This window comes from Bombina bombina, chromosome 4 (assembly GCF_027579735.1).
Source record: "Bombina bombina isolate aBomBom1 chromosome 4, aBomBom1.pri, whole genome shotgun sequence".
NCBI classification, from domain to species: Eukaryota; Metazoa; Chordata; class Amphibia; order Anura; family Bombinatoridae; genus Bombina; species Bombina bombina.
The window spans coordinates 174,685,085-174,702,617 of NC_069502.1; the positions used below are offsets into that span (position 1 = coordinate 174,685,085).

A 17,533-nucleotide genomic window follows, 5' to 3' on the forward strand; every position below is an offset into this window, starting at 1 on the left:
GCCTTGACTCAGGATGTTCAACGTTCCTTATTTCAGACAGTCAGTTTCATATTTGGGATAATGCATATGAATAAATCAATTTTTTTCTTACCTTAAAATTTGACTTTTTTCCCTGTGGGCAGTTAGGCTCGCGAGGGCTGAAAATGCTTCATTTTATTGCGTCATTCTTGGCGCTGACTTTTTTGGCGCAATTTTTTTTTTTTCTGTTTCCGGCGTCATACGTGTCGCCGGAAGTTGCGTCATTTTTGACGTTTTTTTTGCGCCAAAGGTGTCGGCGTTCCGGATGTGGCGTCTCCACATTATTTAAGTCTCATTATTTATTGCTTCTGGTTGCTAGAAGCTTGTTCACTGGCATTTTTTCCCATTCCTGAAACTGTCATTTAAGGAATTTGATAAATTTTGCTTTATATGTTGTTTTTTCTATTACATATTGCAAGATGTCCCAGATTGACACTGAGTCAGAAGATACTTCTGGAAAAACGCTGCCTGGTGCTGGATCTACCAAAGTTAAGTGTATCTGCTTTAAACTTGTGGTATCTGTTCCTCCAGCTGTTGTTTGTAATGAATGTCATGACAAACTTGTTAATGCAGATAATATTTCCTTTAGTAATGTTACATTACCTGTTGCTGTTCCGTCAACATCTAATACTCAGAGTGTTCCTGTTAACATAAGAGATTTTGTTTCTAAATCCATTAAGTAGGCTATGTCTGTTATTCCTCCTTCTAGTAAACGTAAAAGGTCTTTTAAAACTTCTCATTTTTCAGATGAATTTTTAAATGAACATCATCATTCTGATTCTGATAATGGTTCCTCTGGTTCAGAGGATTCTGTCTCAGAGGTTGATGCTGATAAATCTTCATATTTATTCAAAATGGAATTTATTCGTTCTTTACTTAAAGAAGTCTTAATTGCATTAGAAATAGAGGATTCTGGTCCTCTTGATACTAAATCTAAACGTTTAAATAAGGTTTTTAAATCTCCTGTAGTTATTCCAGAAGTTTTTCCTGTCCCTGATGCTATTTCTGAAGTAATCTCCAGGGAATGGAATAATTTGGGTAATTCATTTACTCCTTCTAAACGTTTTAAGCAATTATATTCTGTGCCATCTGACAGATTAGAATTTTGGGACAAAATCCCTAAAGTTGATGGGGCTGTCTCTACTCTTGCTAAGCGTACTACTATTCCTACGGCAGATAGTACTTCCTTTAAGGATCCTTTAGATAGGAAGATTGAATCCTTTCTAAGAAAAGCTTACTTATGTTCAGGTAATCTTCTTAGACCTGCTATATCTTTAGCGGATGTTGCTGCAGCTTCAACTTTTTGGTTAGAAGCTTTAGCGCAACAAGTTACAGATCATAATTCTCATAGCATTGTTAATCTTCTTCAACATGCTAATAACTTTATTTGTGATGCCATCTTTGATATCATTAGCGTTGATGTCAGGTATATGTCTCTAGCTATTTTAGCTAGAAGAGCTTTATGGCTTAAAACTTGGAATGCTGATATGTCTTCTAAGTCAACTTTGCTTTCTCTTTCTTTCCAGGGTAATAAATTATTTGGTTCTCAGTTGGATTCTATTATCTCAACTGTTACTGGAGGGAAAGGAACTTTTTTACCACAGGATAAAAAATCTAAAGGTAAATTTAGGTCTAATAATCGTTTTCGTTCCTTTCGTCACAATAAGGAACAAAAGCCTGATCCTTCACCCACAGGAGCGGTATCAGTTTGGAAACCATCTCCAGTCTGGAATAAATCCAAGCCTTTTAGAAAACCAAAGCCAGCTCCCAAGTCTACATGAAGGTGTGGCCCTTATTCCAGCCCAGCTGGTAGGGGGCAGATTACGATTTTTCAAAGAAATTTGGATGAATTCAATTCACAATCTTTGGATTCAAAACATTGTTTCAGAAGGGTACAGAATTGGCTTCAAGATAAGGTCTCCTGCAAAGAGATTTTTTCTTTCCCGTGTCCCAGTAAATCCAGCGAAGGCTCAAGCATTTCTGAAATGTGTTTCAGATCTAGAGTTGGCTGGAGTAATTATGCCAGTTCCAGTTCTGGAACAGGGGCTGGGGTTTTATTCAAATCTCTTCATTGTACCAAAGAAGGAGAATTCCTTCAGACCAGTTCTGGATCTAAAAATATTGAATCGTTATGTAAGGATACCAACATTCAAAATGGTAACTATAAGGACTATCCTGCCTTTTGTTCAGCAAGGGCATTATATGTCCACAATAGATTTACAGGATGTATATCTGCATATTCCGATTCATCCAGATCACTTTCAGTTTCTGAGATTCTCTTTCCTAGACAAGCATTACCAGTTTGTGGCTCTGCCGTTTGGCCTAGCAACAGCTCCAAGGATTTTTACAAAGGTTCTCGGTGCTCTTCTGTCTATAATCAGAGAACAGGGTATTGTGGTATTTCCTTATTTGGACGATATCTTGGTACTTGCTCAGTCTTCACGTTTAGCAGAATCTCATACGAATCGTCTTGTATTGTTTCTTCGAGAACATGGTTGGAGGATCAATTTACCAAAAAGTTCATTGATTCCTCATACAAGGGTAACCTTTTTAGGTTTCCAGATAGATTCAGTGTCCATGACTCTGTCTCTGACAGACAAGAGACGTCAAAAATTAATTTCAGCTTGTCAAAACCTTCAGTCTCAATCATTCCCTTCGGTAGCCTTATGCATGGAAATTATAGGTCTTATGACTGCTGCATCGGACGCGATCCCCTTTGCTCGTTTTCACATGCGACCACTTCAGCTCTGTATGCTGAACCAGTGGTGCAGGGATTACACAAATATATCTCAATTAATATCTTTAAAACCGATTGTACGACACTCTCTGACGTGGTGGACAGATCACCATCGTTTAATTCAGGGGGCTTCTTTTGTTCTTCCGACCTGGACTGTAATTTCAACAGATGCAAGTCTGACAGGTTGGGGAGCCGTTTGGGGGTCTCTGACAGCACAAGGGGTTTGGGAATCTCAGGAGGTGAGATTACCAATCAATATTTTGGAAGTCTGTGCAATTTTCAGAGCTCTTCAGTCATGGCCTCTTCTAAAGAGAGAATCGTTCATTTGTTTTCAGACAGACAATGTCACAACTGTGGCATATATCAATCATCAAGGAGGGACTCACAGTCCTCTGGCTATGAAAGAAGTATCTCGAATACTGGTATGGGCGGAATCCAGCTCCTGTCTAGTTTCTGCGGTTCATATCCCAGGTATAGACAATTGGGAAGCGGATTATCTCAGTCGCCAAACGTTACATCCGGGCGAATGGTCTCTTCACCCAGAGGTATTTCTTCAGATTGTTCAAATGTGGGGACTTCCAGAAATAGATCTGATGGCTTCTCATCTAAACAAGAAACTTCCCAGGTATCTGTCCAGATCCAGGGATCCTCAAGCGGAAGCAGTGGATGCATTGTCACTTCATTGGAAGTATCATCCTGCCTATATCTTTCCGCCTCTAGTTCTTCTTCCAAGAGTAATCTCCAAGATTCTGAAGGAATGCTCGTTTGTTCTGCTGGTGGCTCCAGCATGGCCTCACAGGTTTTGGTATGCGGATCTTGTCCGGATGGCCTCTTGCCAACCGTGGACTCTTCCGTTAAGACCAGACCTTCTGTCGCAAGGTCCTTTTTTCCATCAGGATCTCAAATCCTTAAATTTAAAGGTATGGAGATTGAACGCTTGATTCTTAGTCAAAGAGGTTTCTCTGACTCTGTGATTAATACTATGTTACAGGCTCGTAAATCTGTATCTAGGAAGATATATTATAGAGTCTGGAAGACTTACATTTCTTGGTGTCTTTCTCATCATTTTTCCTGCCATTCTTTTAGAATTCCGAGAATTTTACAGTTTCTTCAGGATGGTTTGGATAAAGGTTTGTCTGCAAGTTCCTTGAAAGGACAAATCTCTGCTCTTTCTGTTCTTTTTCACAGAAAGATTGCTAATCTTCCTGATATTCATTGTTTTGTACAAGCTTTGGTTCGTATAAAACCTGTCATCAAGTAAATTTCTCCTCCTTGGAGTTTGAATTTGGTTCTGGGGGCTCTTCAAGCTACTCCGTTTGAACCTATGCATTCATTGGACATTAAATTACTTTCTTGGAAAGTTTTGTTTCTTTTGGCCATCTCTTCTGCTAGAAGAGTTTCTGAATTATCTGCTCTTTCTTGTGAGTCTCCTTTTCTGATTTTTCATCAGGATAAGGCGGTGTTGCGAACTTCTTTTAAATTTTTACCTAAGGTTGTGAATTCTAACAACATTAGTAGAGAAATTGTGGTTCCTTCATTATGTCCTAATCCTAAGAATTCTAAGGAGAGATCATTGCATTCTTTGGATGTAGTTAGAGCTTTGAAATATTATGTTGAAGCTACTAAGAATTTCCGAAAGACTTCTAGTCTATTTGTTATCTTTTCCGGTTCTAGGAAAGGTCAGAAGGCCTCTGCCATTTCTTTGGCATCTTGGTTGAAATCTTTAATTCATCATGCTTATGTTGAGTCGGGTAAAACTCCGCCTCAAAGGATTACAGCTCATTCTACTAGGTCAGTTTCTACTTCCTGGGCGTTTAGGAATGAAGCTTCGGTTGATCAGATTTGCAAAGCAGCAACTTGGTCTTCTTTGCATACTTTTACTAAATTCTACCATTTTGATGTGTTCTCTTCTTCTGAAGCAGTTTTTGGTAGAAACGTACTTCAGGCAGCTGTTTCAGTTTGATTCTTCTGCTTATAATTTCAGGGGTTTTTTCATTATAAGATTTAAACTTTATTTTGGGTGTGGATTATTTTCAGCGGAATTGGCTGTCTTTATTTTATCCCTCCCTCTCTAGTGACTCTTGCGTGGAAGATCCACATCTTGGGTAGTCATTATCCCATACGTCACTAGCTCATGGACTCTTGCTAATTACATGAAAGAAAACATAATTTATGTAAGAACTTACCTGATAAATTCATTTCTTTCATATTAGCAAGAGTCCATGAGGCCCACCCTTTTTGTGGTGGTTATGATTTTTTTGTATAAAGCACAATTATTCCAATTCCTTATTTTTTATGCTTTCGCACTTTTTTCTTATCACCCCACTTCTTGGCTATGCGTTAAACTGATTTGTGGGTGTGGTGAGGGGTGTATTTATAGGCATTTTGAGGTTTGGGAAACTTTGCCCCTCCTGGTAGGAATGTATATCCCATACGTCACTAGCTCATGGACTCTTGCTAATATGAAAGAAATTAATTTATCAGGTAAGTTCTTAAATAAATTATGTTTTTAAGCAACTTTCTAATTTACTCCTATTATCAATTTTTCTTCGTTCTCTTGCTATCATTATTTAAAAAAATTTTGGGGTGAGTACTCTGGACAGCACTTTTTCTATTGGTGGATGAATTTATCCACCAATCAGCAAGGACAACCCAGGTTGTTCACCAAAAATAGGCCGACATCTAAACTTTCATTTTTGCAGTTCAAATAAAGATACCAAGAGAATAAAGAAAATTTGATAATAGGAGTAAATTAGAAAGTTGCTTAAAATTGCATGCTCTATCTGAATCACAAAAGAAAAAAATTGGGTTCAGTGTCCCTTTAAATAAATAAATAAATATATGTATATATTGTATATGCATGGTTATTTCTATGTTTTATTTATAAAATTAAGTATAATGGAGTAACAGAACAAAAATACAAATTAGAGCATGGTGCACATGCAAACTGTGGAGACTAAAATTACAACCATTCAAAGAGTTGAAACACAGTATGTTGAATATTATTGTTCATGGTGTTTCTGATCTTGCAATCATCAAATGGGTCAACATGATATGATGCTGTTTATGTCCAAACCAATTTAATGCACATTGTTGTCAACTTTTTTTTTACTTTTTTCTTTAATCTAAAAGAAGGTGTGCCGCTTGTCCCTCTCTAGCAGTAAAGCAGAGACAGTTGTCATGTATGTGTGTGTGTGTGTATATATATATATGTGTGTGTGTACATATACCTACATAAATACATAATAATTGTATCATGCATAGAAAAAATATGTTTTTGGAAAAAAAAGTTGATATAGAGCATGTAATTTTAAAGAACTTTACAATTTACTTCCATTATCAAAATAGTCTTTTTATATGTACACTTTCTGAGGCACCAGCCCCTACTGAGCCTGTGCAAGAGTTCACAGTTTATATAAAAACTCAACTTTTGAAAAAAAAAATCTACAACTCATTTGAAATTCAGACTAAGTACTATTTTTTTTTTTTATAATGCATTTGTTGATTATGGAATTCTACTGTGGTTCATGGTCCTTTAAAGGGACACAATTCAATTGTAAACAACTTTCCAATTTACTTCCATTAAGAAAATGTGCACAGTCTTCTTATATTTACACTTTTTGAGTCACCTGCTCCTACTGAGCATGTGCAAGAATGCAAATAATATACACATATGCATTTGTGATTGGTTGATGACTGTAACATGGTGCAGTGGGAGTAGAAATAGACATAACTTTAACAGTTCAAACTAAGTGCTATTGCATTGTCTGATGATGTAACAGCCTGAAAATGTTCTTCTTCACTTCTGTGTATATAAATTTATTTTAAGCGCACAGTTAAAGCCAGATTACAAGAGTAACTCTTCTGCATGAGTACTTTCTTTGCTCGCGTTGGGTTGCGCTCTTATTATGAGTTGAAAGTAAACTGTTTTTGCTTGCATGCCAACCTGATGAGAGTAAAAAGCTGAGGTTACAATATCTCATGCGCATTCACGTATTCGCCTATAGAAGTCAATAGAGGGAAAAAATGGAAAAAACACCCAACTCTCTCACAAACACAATTGTATATTCTCATGTGCGCTAATCCGACATGAAAATATGAATATTTCACATTCCAATGTTCTTCACATACAAGAATATGTTCTATTTATTAAAAAAAACAAAATTTATGCTTACCTGCAGGAGTAGGCAAAGAGCACCACAGCAAAGCTGTTAAGTGTCACTCCCCTACCCATAATCCCCAGTCATTCGACCGAAGAGAAATGGAAAAAGGAATAACACAAAGGTGTAGAGGTGCCTGAGCTTTAGTAAAAAAAAAAATACTGTCTAATCTTAAGGGTGGGTTCGTGGACTCTCCATATTTGGAAAGAAAGAAATTTATCAAGTAAGCATACATTTTGTTTTCTTTCCTAAGATATGGAGAGTCCACAACGTCATTCCAATTACTAGTGGGAACCAATGCACAAGCTAGAGGACACGGAATGAATAGGGAGGGAGAACAAGACAGGTAGACCTAAACAGAAGGCACCACCAGAGAAGTAGCAGTGGCCTTCTGACCCTTACATTTTCCTGAGAAACAAAAAAAAAAGTCCAGAAGACTGGTGAAAATCCTTTGTCGCCTGTAGGCAGAGTTTAAGGGCAAATACAACATCCAAGTTATGCAACAGACGTTCCTTATGAGAAGAAGGATTGGGACAGAGAGAAGGGACAACAATTTCCTGATTAATATTTCTATCCGAAACCACTTGAGGAAGAAACCCCAATTTAGTACGAAGAACCGCCTTATCCACATGAAAGATAAGGTAAGGCAAATCATACTGCAAAGCCGAGAGTTCCAAACTCTCCGACCAGAAGAGATAGCAATAAGAAACAAAACCTTCCAAGTTAACTTAATATCTATGGAATGCATAGGCTGAAATGGAGCCTGCTGCAAAACTTTAAGAACAAAATTAAGGCTCCAAGGAGCAGCAACTGGTTTAAACACAGGCCTGATTCTGACCAGGGCCTGACGCTTGTGTAACAAAATAGATAATGCAGAAATCTGACCTTTCAGAGAACTGACTGACAACCCTTTCTCCAGACCTTCCTGTAGAAAAGACAAAATTCTTGGAATCCTGACCCTACTCCAAGAGTAGCCCTTAGATTCACACCAATAAAGGTATTTACGCCACACCTTATAGTAAATTTTTTGAGTAACAGGCTTGCGAGCCTGGATTATGGTCTCAATGACCGACTCAGAAAATCCACGCTGTCTAAGCGTTCAATCTCCAAGCAGTCAGCTTCAGAGAAACGAAATTTGGATGGAGGAATGAACCCTGAGATAGAAGGTTCTTCCTCAGAGGCAACCTCCAGGGTTTCCGAGATGACATCTTCACTAGGTCTGCATACCAGATCCTGCGAGGCCATGCAGGAGCTATTAGAATTACCAATATTCTCTCCTGTTTGATACGAGCAATAACTTGTGGAAGGAGCGCAAACGGAGGAAACAGGTATGCTAGACAGAAATCCCAAGGAACCGCCAGAGCATCTATCAGAGCGGCCTGAGGATCTCTTCACCTTGAACCATACCTTGGAAGCTTGGCGTTCTGCCGGGACGCCATCAGATCCAACTCCGGCACCCCCCATTTGAGGGTTAACCTGGAAAATACTCTCCAGGATGAAATGTCTGTCTGCTAAGGAAATCCGCTTCCCACTTGTCCACTCCTGGAATGTGGATGGCAGATAGACAACAATTGTAAGCTTCCGCCCACTGAACAATCCATGCCACCTTCTTCATGGCTAAGGAACTCTGAGTTCCTCCCTGGTGGTTGATGTAAGCCACTGAGATGATGTTGTCCGACTGAAACCTGATATACCAGGCTAAGGACAATTGAGGCCAATCCATCAGAGCATTGTAAATCGCTCTTAACTCTAATATGTTTATGGGGAGAGCAGACTCCTCCCGAGTCCATAGTCCCTGAGCCTTTAACAAGTCCCAGACTGCTCCCCAGCCTAGCAGGCTGGCGTCCGTGTTCACGATCACCCAGGAAGGTCTCCGGAAGCATGTGCCCTGAGACAGATGGTCCTGAGAAAGACACCACGGGAGAGAGTCTCTTGTCGATTGGTCTAAATATATCCTCTGAGACAGATTCGAATGGTCTCCATTCCAATGTCTGAGCATGCATAATTGCAGAGCTCTCAAATGGAATCGAACAAAGTAAATGATGTCCATGGAAGCGACCATCAGACCAATTACCTCCATACATTGAGCCACTGATGGCCGAACAGTAGACGGTAAAGAGAGGCAAGAGGAGAGTATTTTGGATTTTCTGACCTCCGTCAGATAAATTTTCATAGATAGGGAATCTATTATTCTCCCTAAGAAAACCACCCTTGTAGCTGGAACAAGGGAACTCTTTTCCAGATTTACTTTCCATCCGTGGGAACGTAGAAAAGACAACAAGATCTCTGTATGAGTTTGCTTGTTGAAAAGATGGGGCCTTAACCAATATGTCGTCCAGGTATGGTGCCACTGCAATTCCCCTGATACCTGATCACTGTCAAGAGAGCCCACAGAACCTTTGAGAAATTTCTGGGAGCTGTGGCAAGGCCAAAAACAAGAGCTACAAACAGAAAGTGTTTGTCTAGAAAGGCAAAACTCAGGAATTTGTGATGATCCCTGTGGATGGCAACATGAAAATATGCATACTTCAGGTCTATGGTCGTCATGAACTGACCCTCTTGGACCAAAGGAAGAATGGAACGAATGGTTTACATTTTGAAGGACGGTATCCTGAGAAACTTGTTGAGACACTTTAGGTCTAAAATGGGTCAAAAAGTTTCCTCTTTTTTGGGAACCACAAACAGATTTGAATAGAATTCCCTTACTGGAACAGGAACAATCACTCTCAGGAAAGAAAGGTTCTGAGTGCAGTTCAAGAATGCCTCTCTTTTTACCTGGTCTACAGATAATCTTGAGAGGTAGAATCTGCTCCTGGGAGGGAAAGTTTTTAATTCTATATTGTAACCCTGAGATACTATGTCCACAGCCCAAGGTTCTGGGACATCTCGTCTCCACGCTTGACAAAACAGGGAATGTCTGCCCCCCCACTTGATCCGGACCGAGGGATGACCCTTCATGCTGACTTAGACTCAGCTGAGGGTTTCTTTGATTGCTTCTCCTTATTTCAAGACTGATTGGGCTTCCAAGAAGCCTTGGACTGCTCCTACTAGGAAGAGGGAGAGGAAGACTTTGACCTTTGAAGTTACGAAAGGAAAGAAAATACTTTGACGTCCTTTGAGTCTGTTCTTCTTGTCTTGCGGTAGAAAAGACCTATTTCACCCCTGTAATATCAGAAATTATTTCTGCCAGACCAGGTCTTAACAAGGTCTTACCCTTGTAAGGAAGCACCAGAAGCTTGGACATAGAGGTAATATCAGCTGACCAAGATTTTAGCCACAATGCCCTGCGGGCTAGGACAGTGAAGCCAGACATCTTGGCTCCCAGTCTAATAACTTGCTTGTTAGCATCAGAAATAAAGGAATTGGCTAGTTTGAGAGCCGTAATCTTATCTTGTATCTCCTCCAACGGAGTCTCTACTAAAATAGATTTAGACAAGGCGTTGCACCAATAAGATGTCGCACTTGCTACTGTGGCAATACAAACTGCAGGTTGCTATTGAAGACCTTGATGAACATACATCTTCTTCAAATAAGCTTCCAGCTTTTTGTCCAAGGGATCCTTAAAGGAGCAACTATCCTCTATAGGGATCATAGTTCTCTTAGCCAGAGTAGAAATAGCCCCTTCTACTTTATGCACCGTGCGCCAAGAATCTTTAATGGAGTCAGTAACAGGAAACATCTTTTTAAATACGGGAGACGGGGAGAAAGGAATCCCTGGCTTTTCCCATTCCTGTAAAATAATCTCCGTCACACGGTCTGGGACAGGAAAAACTGCCACAGAGGATGGAGCATCATAGTATTTATTAAGTTTACTAGACTTCTAAGGGTTGACAATGACAGAAGTATCGGAGTCGTCAAAAGTAGCCAATATCTCCTTTAACAGTATACGAAGGTGTTCAAGCTTAAATCTGAAGTTTACTTCTTCAGTATCAGAAGGAATATTACTGTCCGGTCAACCTCAGAGGCTACCAGCATATCCTCCTCATCAGACTTATGAGGGAGGGCAACCTGCGCAGCAGTAGGTGGAACAGAAACCTTACTATCTGAATGTCTAATTTTCCTTTTGGAGTATGTAGCTTTGAAGCTATTGAAGCTGAAGTTTATGTGCAGGAGGCAAAATCAAAGCTACATACTCCAAGAGGTGGATGGCATATTTGAATATCCTGGGAGGAAACAACTGGATGTGAATTATTTCGTTACTACATACTCCAAAAGGTGGATGAGATCATAAAGACATCCCTCGCCAAACCGGACTTACCTGTACCAGTACCTGATTACCCCTTGCAGTGCGGCAACTTACCTCATTAGATTGAGGTAAATTCTGATAAGGGGATTCACATTATAAGAAAATATTTGAGTGGACTTGCACTATTTTGCATTTAAAAAAAAAAAAATCTTTTTGCACTTGATGATTCACAGATTCTATATTCTTTTAACATTCATTTACTGATCTTTCATATTTACTTATTTATCATTTTATGTTTTATGTTTTAGATAATGAATTTTTGAGCGCTGTTTTCCCCTTGTACCCATATATATATATATATATATATATATATATATATATATATATATATATACAGGGAGTGCAGAATTATTAGGCAAATGAGTATTTTGACCACATCATCCTCTTTATGCATGTTGTCTTACTCCAAGCTGTATAGGCTCGAAAGCCTACTACCAATTAAGCATATTAGGTGATGTACATCTCTGTAATGAGAAGGGGTGTGGTCTAATGACATCAACACCCTATATCAGGTGTGCATAATTATTAGGCAACTTCCTTTCCTTTGGCAAAATGGGTCAAAAGAAGGACTTGACAGGCTCAGAAAAGTCAAAAATAGTGAGATATCTTGCAGAGGGATGCAGCACTCTTAAAATTGCAAAGCTTCTGAAGCGTGATCATTGAACAATCAAGCGTTTCATTCAAAATAGTCAACAGGGTCGCAAGAAGCGTGTGGAAAAACCAAGGCGCAAAATAACTGCCCATGAACGGAGAAAAGTCAAGCGTGCAGCTGCCAAGATGCCACTTGCCACCAGTTTGGCCATATTTCAGAGCTGCAACATCACTGGAGTGCCCAAAAGCACAAGGTGTGCAATACTCAGAGACATGGCAAAGGTAAGAAAGGCTGAAAGACGACCACCACTGAACAAGACACACAAGCTGAAACTTCAAGACTGGGCCAAGAAATATCTCAAGACTGATTTTTCTAAGGTTTTATGGACTGATGAAATGAGAGTGAGTCTTGATGGGCCAGATGGATGGGCCCGTGGCTGGATTGGTAAAGGGCAGAGAGCTCCAGTCCGACTCAGACGCCAGCAAGGTAGAGGTGGAGTACTGGTTTGGGCTGGTATCATCAAAGATGAGCTTGTGGGGCCTTTTCGGGTTGAGGATGGAGTCAAGCTCAACTCCCAGTCCTACTGCCAGTTTCTGGAAGACACCTTCTTCAAGCAGTGGTACAGGAAGAAGTCTGCATCCTTCAAGAAAAACATGATTTTCATGCAGGACAATGCTCCATCACACGCGTCCAAGTACTCCACAGCGTGGCTGGCAAGAAAGGGTATAAAAGAAGAAATCTAATGACATGGCCTCCTTGTTCACCTGATCTGAACCCCATTGAGAACCTGTGGTCCATCATCAAATGTGAGATTTACAAGGAGGGAAAACAGTACACCTCTCTGAACAGTGTCTGGGAGGCTGTGGTTGCTGCTGCACGCAATGTTGATGGTGAACAGATCAAAACACTGACAGAATCCATGGATGGCAGGCTTTTGAGTGTCCTTGCAAAGAAAGGTGGCTATATTGGTCACTGATTTGTTTTTGTTTTGTTTTTGAATGTCAGAAATGTATATTTGTGAATGTTGAGATGTTATATTGGTTTCACTGGTAAAAATAAATAATTGAAATGGGTATATATTTGTTTTTTGTTAAGTTGCCTAATAATTATGCACAGTAATAGTCACCTGCACACACAGATATCCCCCTAACATAGCTATAACTAAAAACAAACTAAAAACTACTTCCAAAACTATTCAGCTTTGATATTAATGAGTTTTTTGGGTTCATTGAGAACATGGTTGTTGTTCAATAATAAAATTAATCCTCAAAAATACAACTTGCCTAATAATTCTGCACTCCCTGTATATATATATACTGTATATATATATATAATATATATTGATATATATATTGGAATATCTATTTATAAATACATCAAACATATTTTGCTATGTGCAGAACATTTCAAGGACAAATATTTACAGTAAATGCATAGTTCAAACCTTTTACTAAAAATATGCTTTTTCAAGTATGCTGTCGGCATTTATCGATGTGCAGCAAACATGATACGCTACATCGTATCATGTCCGCTCGCACATTAATAAATATATACCCCCTAGTCTCAACATACATGTGCCTGCCCACTGCCAAAGAAAATCCTGTATAAAGGATTTTAAAAATGTCTGCATCTACTGCATTAGACATAGTCTTCTGAAGTGCAAGTCTCCAAGACCTAGAAGACAAAAGCACTTAACTACAGTCTAGCTGTCCGGCAGGAAGACAGCTCACAAGGTGTGAAAGGACATATACTCCTTACAATGACCTGTAGAAAAAGAAAGAGCAGAGTAACCAACTCTGACTTTCTGTACCATGGGCAGCAATGTGTTAGGAAACAAAGCAAGGACTACCTCACAACTTCCTAACTGCTTAAAAGTCAGCACTACTCTAATGAAGAGATTGACGTGGACTCAGCTAAACCCAAATCCTTGCTTGCAGGGAAAAGTACCCGAAAAAGGAATTTATATCTTCACCAAACTTAACCTCCCCCATTGACAGATGCAAAGAGAATGCCTGGGGATTTTAAGTAGGGGAGTGACACTTAACAGCTATGCCTCCTCCTGCTAGCAAGGAGTGATATTCCCACTAGTAATTGGAATGACGTTGTGGACTCTCCATAGCTTAGGAAAGAAATACATATTTCTACATATATCTGATGTTTTTTGGTACAATATATATCCATACCTTGCATAAATAAAAGAGAGAAGCGCTCAACCTGGGAACAAACAATAGCATAATAGCTTGTTCTATGGCTAGTTACCACCCAAGAAGCAGCCTCTTTTTGCTCAACATGTGCCTTTCACAGAGAAGAACTTTCCTGAAGCATATCAGTCTGATTCTGACTTCACAGTACAGTCCAGCACCGAAATCCGAGGCAATCCCTCTCTGAACGAGAGAAACAGCAAAACCCCAGACGTACGTTTCGGCCTATTGTGGGCCTCGTCATTGAGGTGCAGCCATATCCCTCTAAGCATACTGAGCAACGGGTCCACGTCTGGATTCCCGCATCACACTTAGGGAGACTTCCCTAAGTGTCATAATTTGCATAAATAAAAAGATAGAAGCGCTCAACCTGGGAACAAACAATAGCATAATAGCTTGTTCTATGGCTAGTTACCATCCAAGGAGCAGCCTCTTTTTGCTCAACATGTGCCTTTCACAGAGAAGAACTTTCCTGAAGCATATCAGTCTGATCCTGATTTAGTACAGTCCAGCACCGAAATACCAGGCAATCCCTCTCTGAACAAGAGAAACAGCAAAACCCCAGACGTACGTTTCGGCCTATTGTGGGCCTCGTCAGTGAGGTGCAGCCATATATATACACACACACATATATAAGTACATATGTACACATATATATATATATATATATATATATAAACATACATCTTTAGACATATATATATATATGTATGTATCTCATTGTTAGCCCTTTGCCTGACATTTAAAAAAAACCAAAAAAAAAAAACCTGAGACCTTTATATCTTTGAGCCTTATAACTTTTGTGTGCAATATTTTTTTTATATAATTTTTATTAGATGGCGTTATTGTAAATGTAAGTGTACTTTGTAATGTATTTTAATGTGTGCAGCTTTTTATTTTAGCGAAACAGTTAAACAGAGCTCTGAAGTCGCAGTAATCATTCTAGTGTAAATCACCATTGTGCTCAATCATTTACTTTCAACTCATAATACGAGCAATAAGCCAGACGAGCTCAAACACGCACAATAAACCTCTTATCCCTTGCGTGCCACTCGAAATCTGGCACTTATGGGCACGGATGGCTCTGTTTGCTATAATGTGTAACTACAACCACTGTAAGAACTACATTTTTGGAAATGGGGGTCATCTTCCCAGAAAACTGTCATTCTAAAAATGTATTTTTCTCCATTTCAGCTGATGCTATCAATAATGCTGCAGGCTTTGGTTTCCAAGGCTATGATAAAAATGGAGAGGCAGACTGGGATTTAGTGTCAAATCTGAATATAAAAAATATAGAGGTAAGTGATTGTTACCAGACCTCTCCCTATATGGCTAGTTTTAGCTCTCAACATTTCTCCATGAACTGCTGCTGCTGATAGATAGATAGATAGATAGATAGATAGATAGATAGATAGATAGATAGATAGATAGATAGATAGATAGATAGAAAGGCAGACAGACAGTCAGTATTTACCTGCTATCAACAGCTGCATTGCAAAAAGATCTGTATACAAACTAAAGGGACAGTCTAGTATAAATTAAACTTTCATTATTCAGATAGGACTTTTAATTTTAATCAACTTTCCAATTTACTTTTATCATCAAATTTCTTTTTTTCTTTTGGTATTCTTAGTTTAAACTAAACATAGGTAGGCTTATATGCTAATTTCTAAGCCTTTGAGGGCCGCCTCTTATCACATGCTTTTTAAATCTCTTTTCAACACAAAGAGACAGAAAGTACACGTGGGCCATATAGATAACACAGTGTTCAGGCACAGGGGGTTATTTAAGATCTAGCACAAAACAATGCTAAATTTAAGACAATGGATAATAAACAGTCACAGTCATGTGATCAGGGGGCTGGAAGAAGGTTCTTAGATACAAGGTAATCACAGAGGTAAAAAGTGTATTAATATAACTGTGTTGGTTATGCAAAACTGGGGAATGGGTAATAAAGGGATTATCTATCTTTTAAAACAATAACAATTCTATGGTTGACTGTCCCTTAAGTGCCTTAAAACATTTAAATAGGTTATTTTGTTAGCTTATATATCCTCTTGAGAGTTGTTTTATCTTATTGCCTTTGTTGTGGGCAATTAAAAGATTAGAAATGAGCATAGACAGCATGTAGCAGGGTTAGTGTTTTGGATCCTGCAGGATGCACAACAGCCTTTCTGGGGCAGTGGAAAACCACAATTCTTAAATTACAGAAAATGCTGTCGCTTGTTGAAATAATTTAAACTAACTGGAGAATACAACATTGTAGGTTATATCAGTGTTTCTCAATTTCAGTAATAAGGGGACACTTACAAGCCAGATTTTTAATATTACCTAGGAGAGCAGGTTTATAAATATGGTTACTAATCAGCTGATTATTTCACCGACAATGTGGCTTGTTAGTGTGCCCTGAGAACTGGGATTGAGAAACATTGGTTTATACCATCTTTTCTGCATTTTCGGGTAAACCTTTTTTGGGAGGAAATGTGGTGATAGTTGTTACCCACAACGCCTTTACATGAATCTACTGCTAGCGGGATATCAAATATATCAAATAAGGGACTAAAATGAACCACAAGGCTGGGACTCTCTGCATGCAAACAAACACTAGAAAGTAATTGTAATGTCTTATTTATATGCACAGTCTATCAGTTCTATAAGATTTAAAAACAAAGGACTTGAATACTTAGTTTTGTATTTCTGACAGGTACCCTTTCCGGTATATAAATCTATTTATGACTTTATAACTAGACTAGAGAGAGATTAAATCTAGAGTGATCTATAAAGCAGCATTAGTATTTATTGCCATTCTCTTAGTACTTTGTGAGTTTCGGCATACAGCATATTCCCATAACAGATATGTCTGTCCAAACAATCTCTCATATTTAGTAGAAATGCTGATCATTGCATTTGAAGTAATGTGTAATGACCACATACTAAACATTGCTGGACTTGCTGAATCCAAAGGCAACAACACCACCTGAAGCTACAATGAGATCAAAGAAAATTTGATACTAGAAGTAAATGAGAAAGATGTTTAAAATTGCATGCTTAATCTGAATCATGAAAGAAAATGATAGGGTTTCGTGTCCCTTTAAGAAATACAGCACTTCCTTCCTAGTGCACATTGTAGAGGGTTACAACCCAACCCTCACACTCAAAATACATGAAAAATCAGCAGTACTTAATAGATAAGAGAGATCATTATTATCTGAAAATTGGGTCACATACAGAAGCAACGTCTCAGGTATAATACTCTTAATCACTTCTGACTTATGCCTGAAACGCCAATTTTCAGATAATAATGGTCTCTTTTAACTGTTTAGTACTTCTGATTCTGCTGTACATTGAGGGTAACAAACCGACTTTGGCTTCATTATCTCTCTCCTTTACACAAAGCACCTGAAAAATCTCGCTAAATCTTTTGGGGTTATTTTTGAGCATTATTTTGCCATGTAGGTGTCTCGCCTTCACATCCAGAACTCTGCATAGGGAGGATGAACAAATTTCAAGAAAAAAATCGCCTGTTTTAAAGTCTTTGAGGGACCTCACGATACTGACGAGATGTATTAGATAATCTCG

At 38.8% G+C, this 17,533-nt stretch overlaps 1 protein-coding gene across 1 annotated transcript in view; it reads left to right on the top strand.

Moving 5' to 3' along the window:
* Positions 1-17,533, top strand: part of MBOAT2 (membrane bound O-acyltransferase domain containing 2) — a 437,306-nt gene that overhangs the window by 389,308 nt on the left and 30,465 nt on the right. Inside the window, 1 exon segment of the mRNA XM_053709710.1 lies at positions 15,149-15,252. Within this exon segment, the coding sequence (XP_053565685.1) occupies positions 15,149-15,252 (104 nt within the window).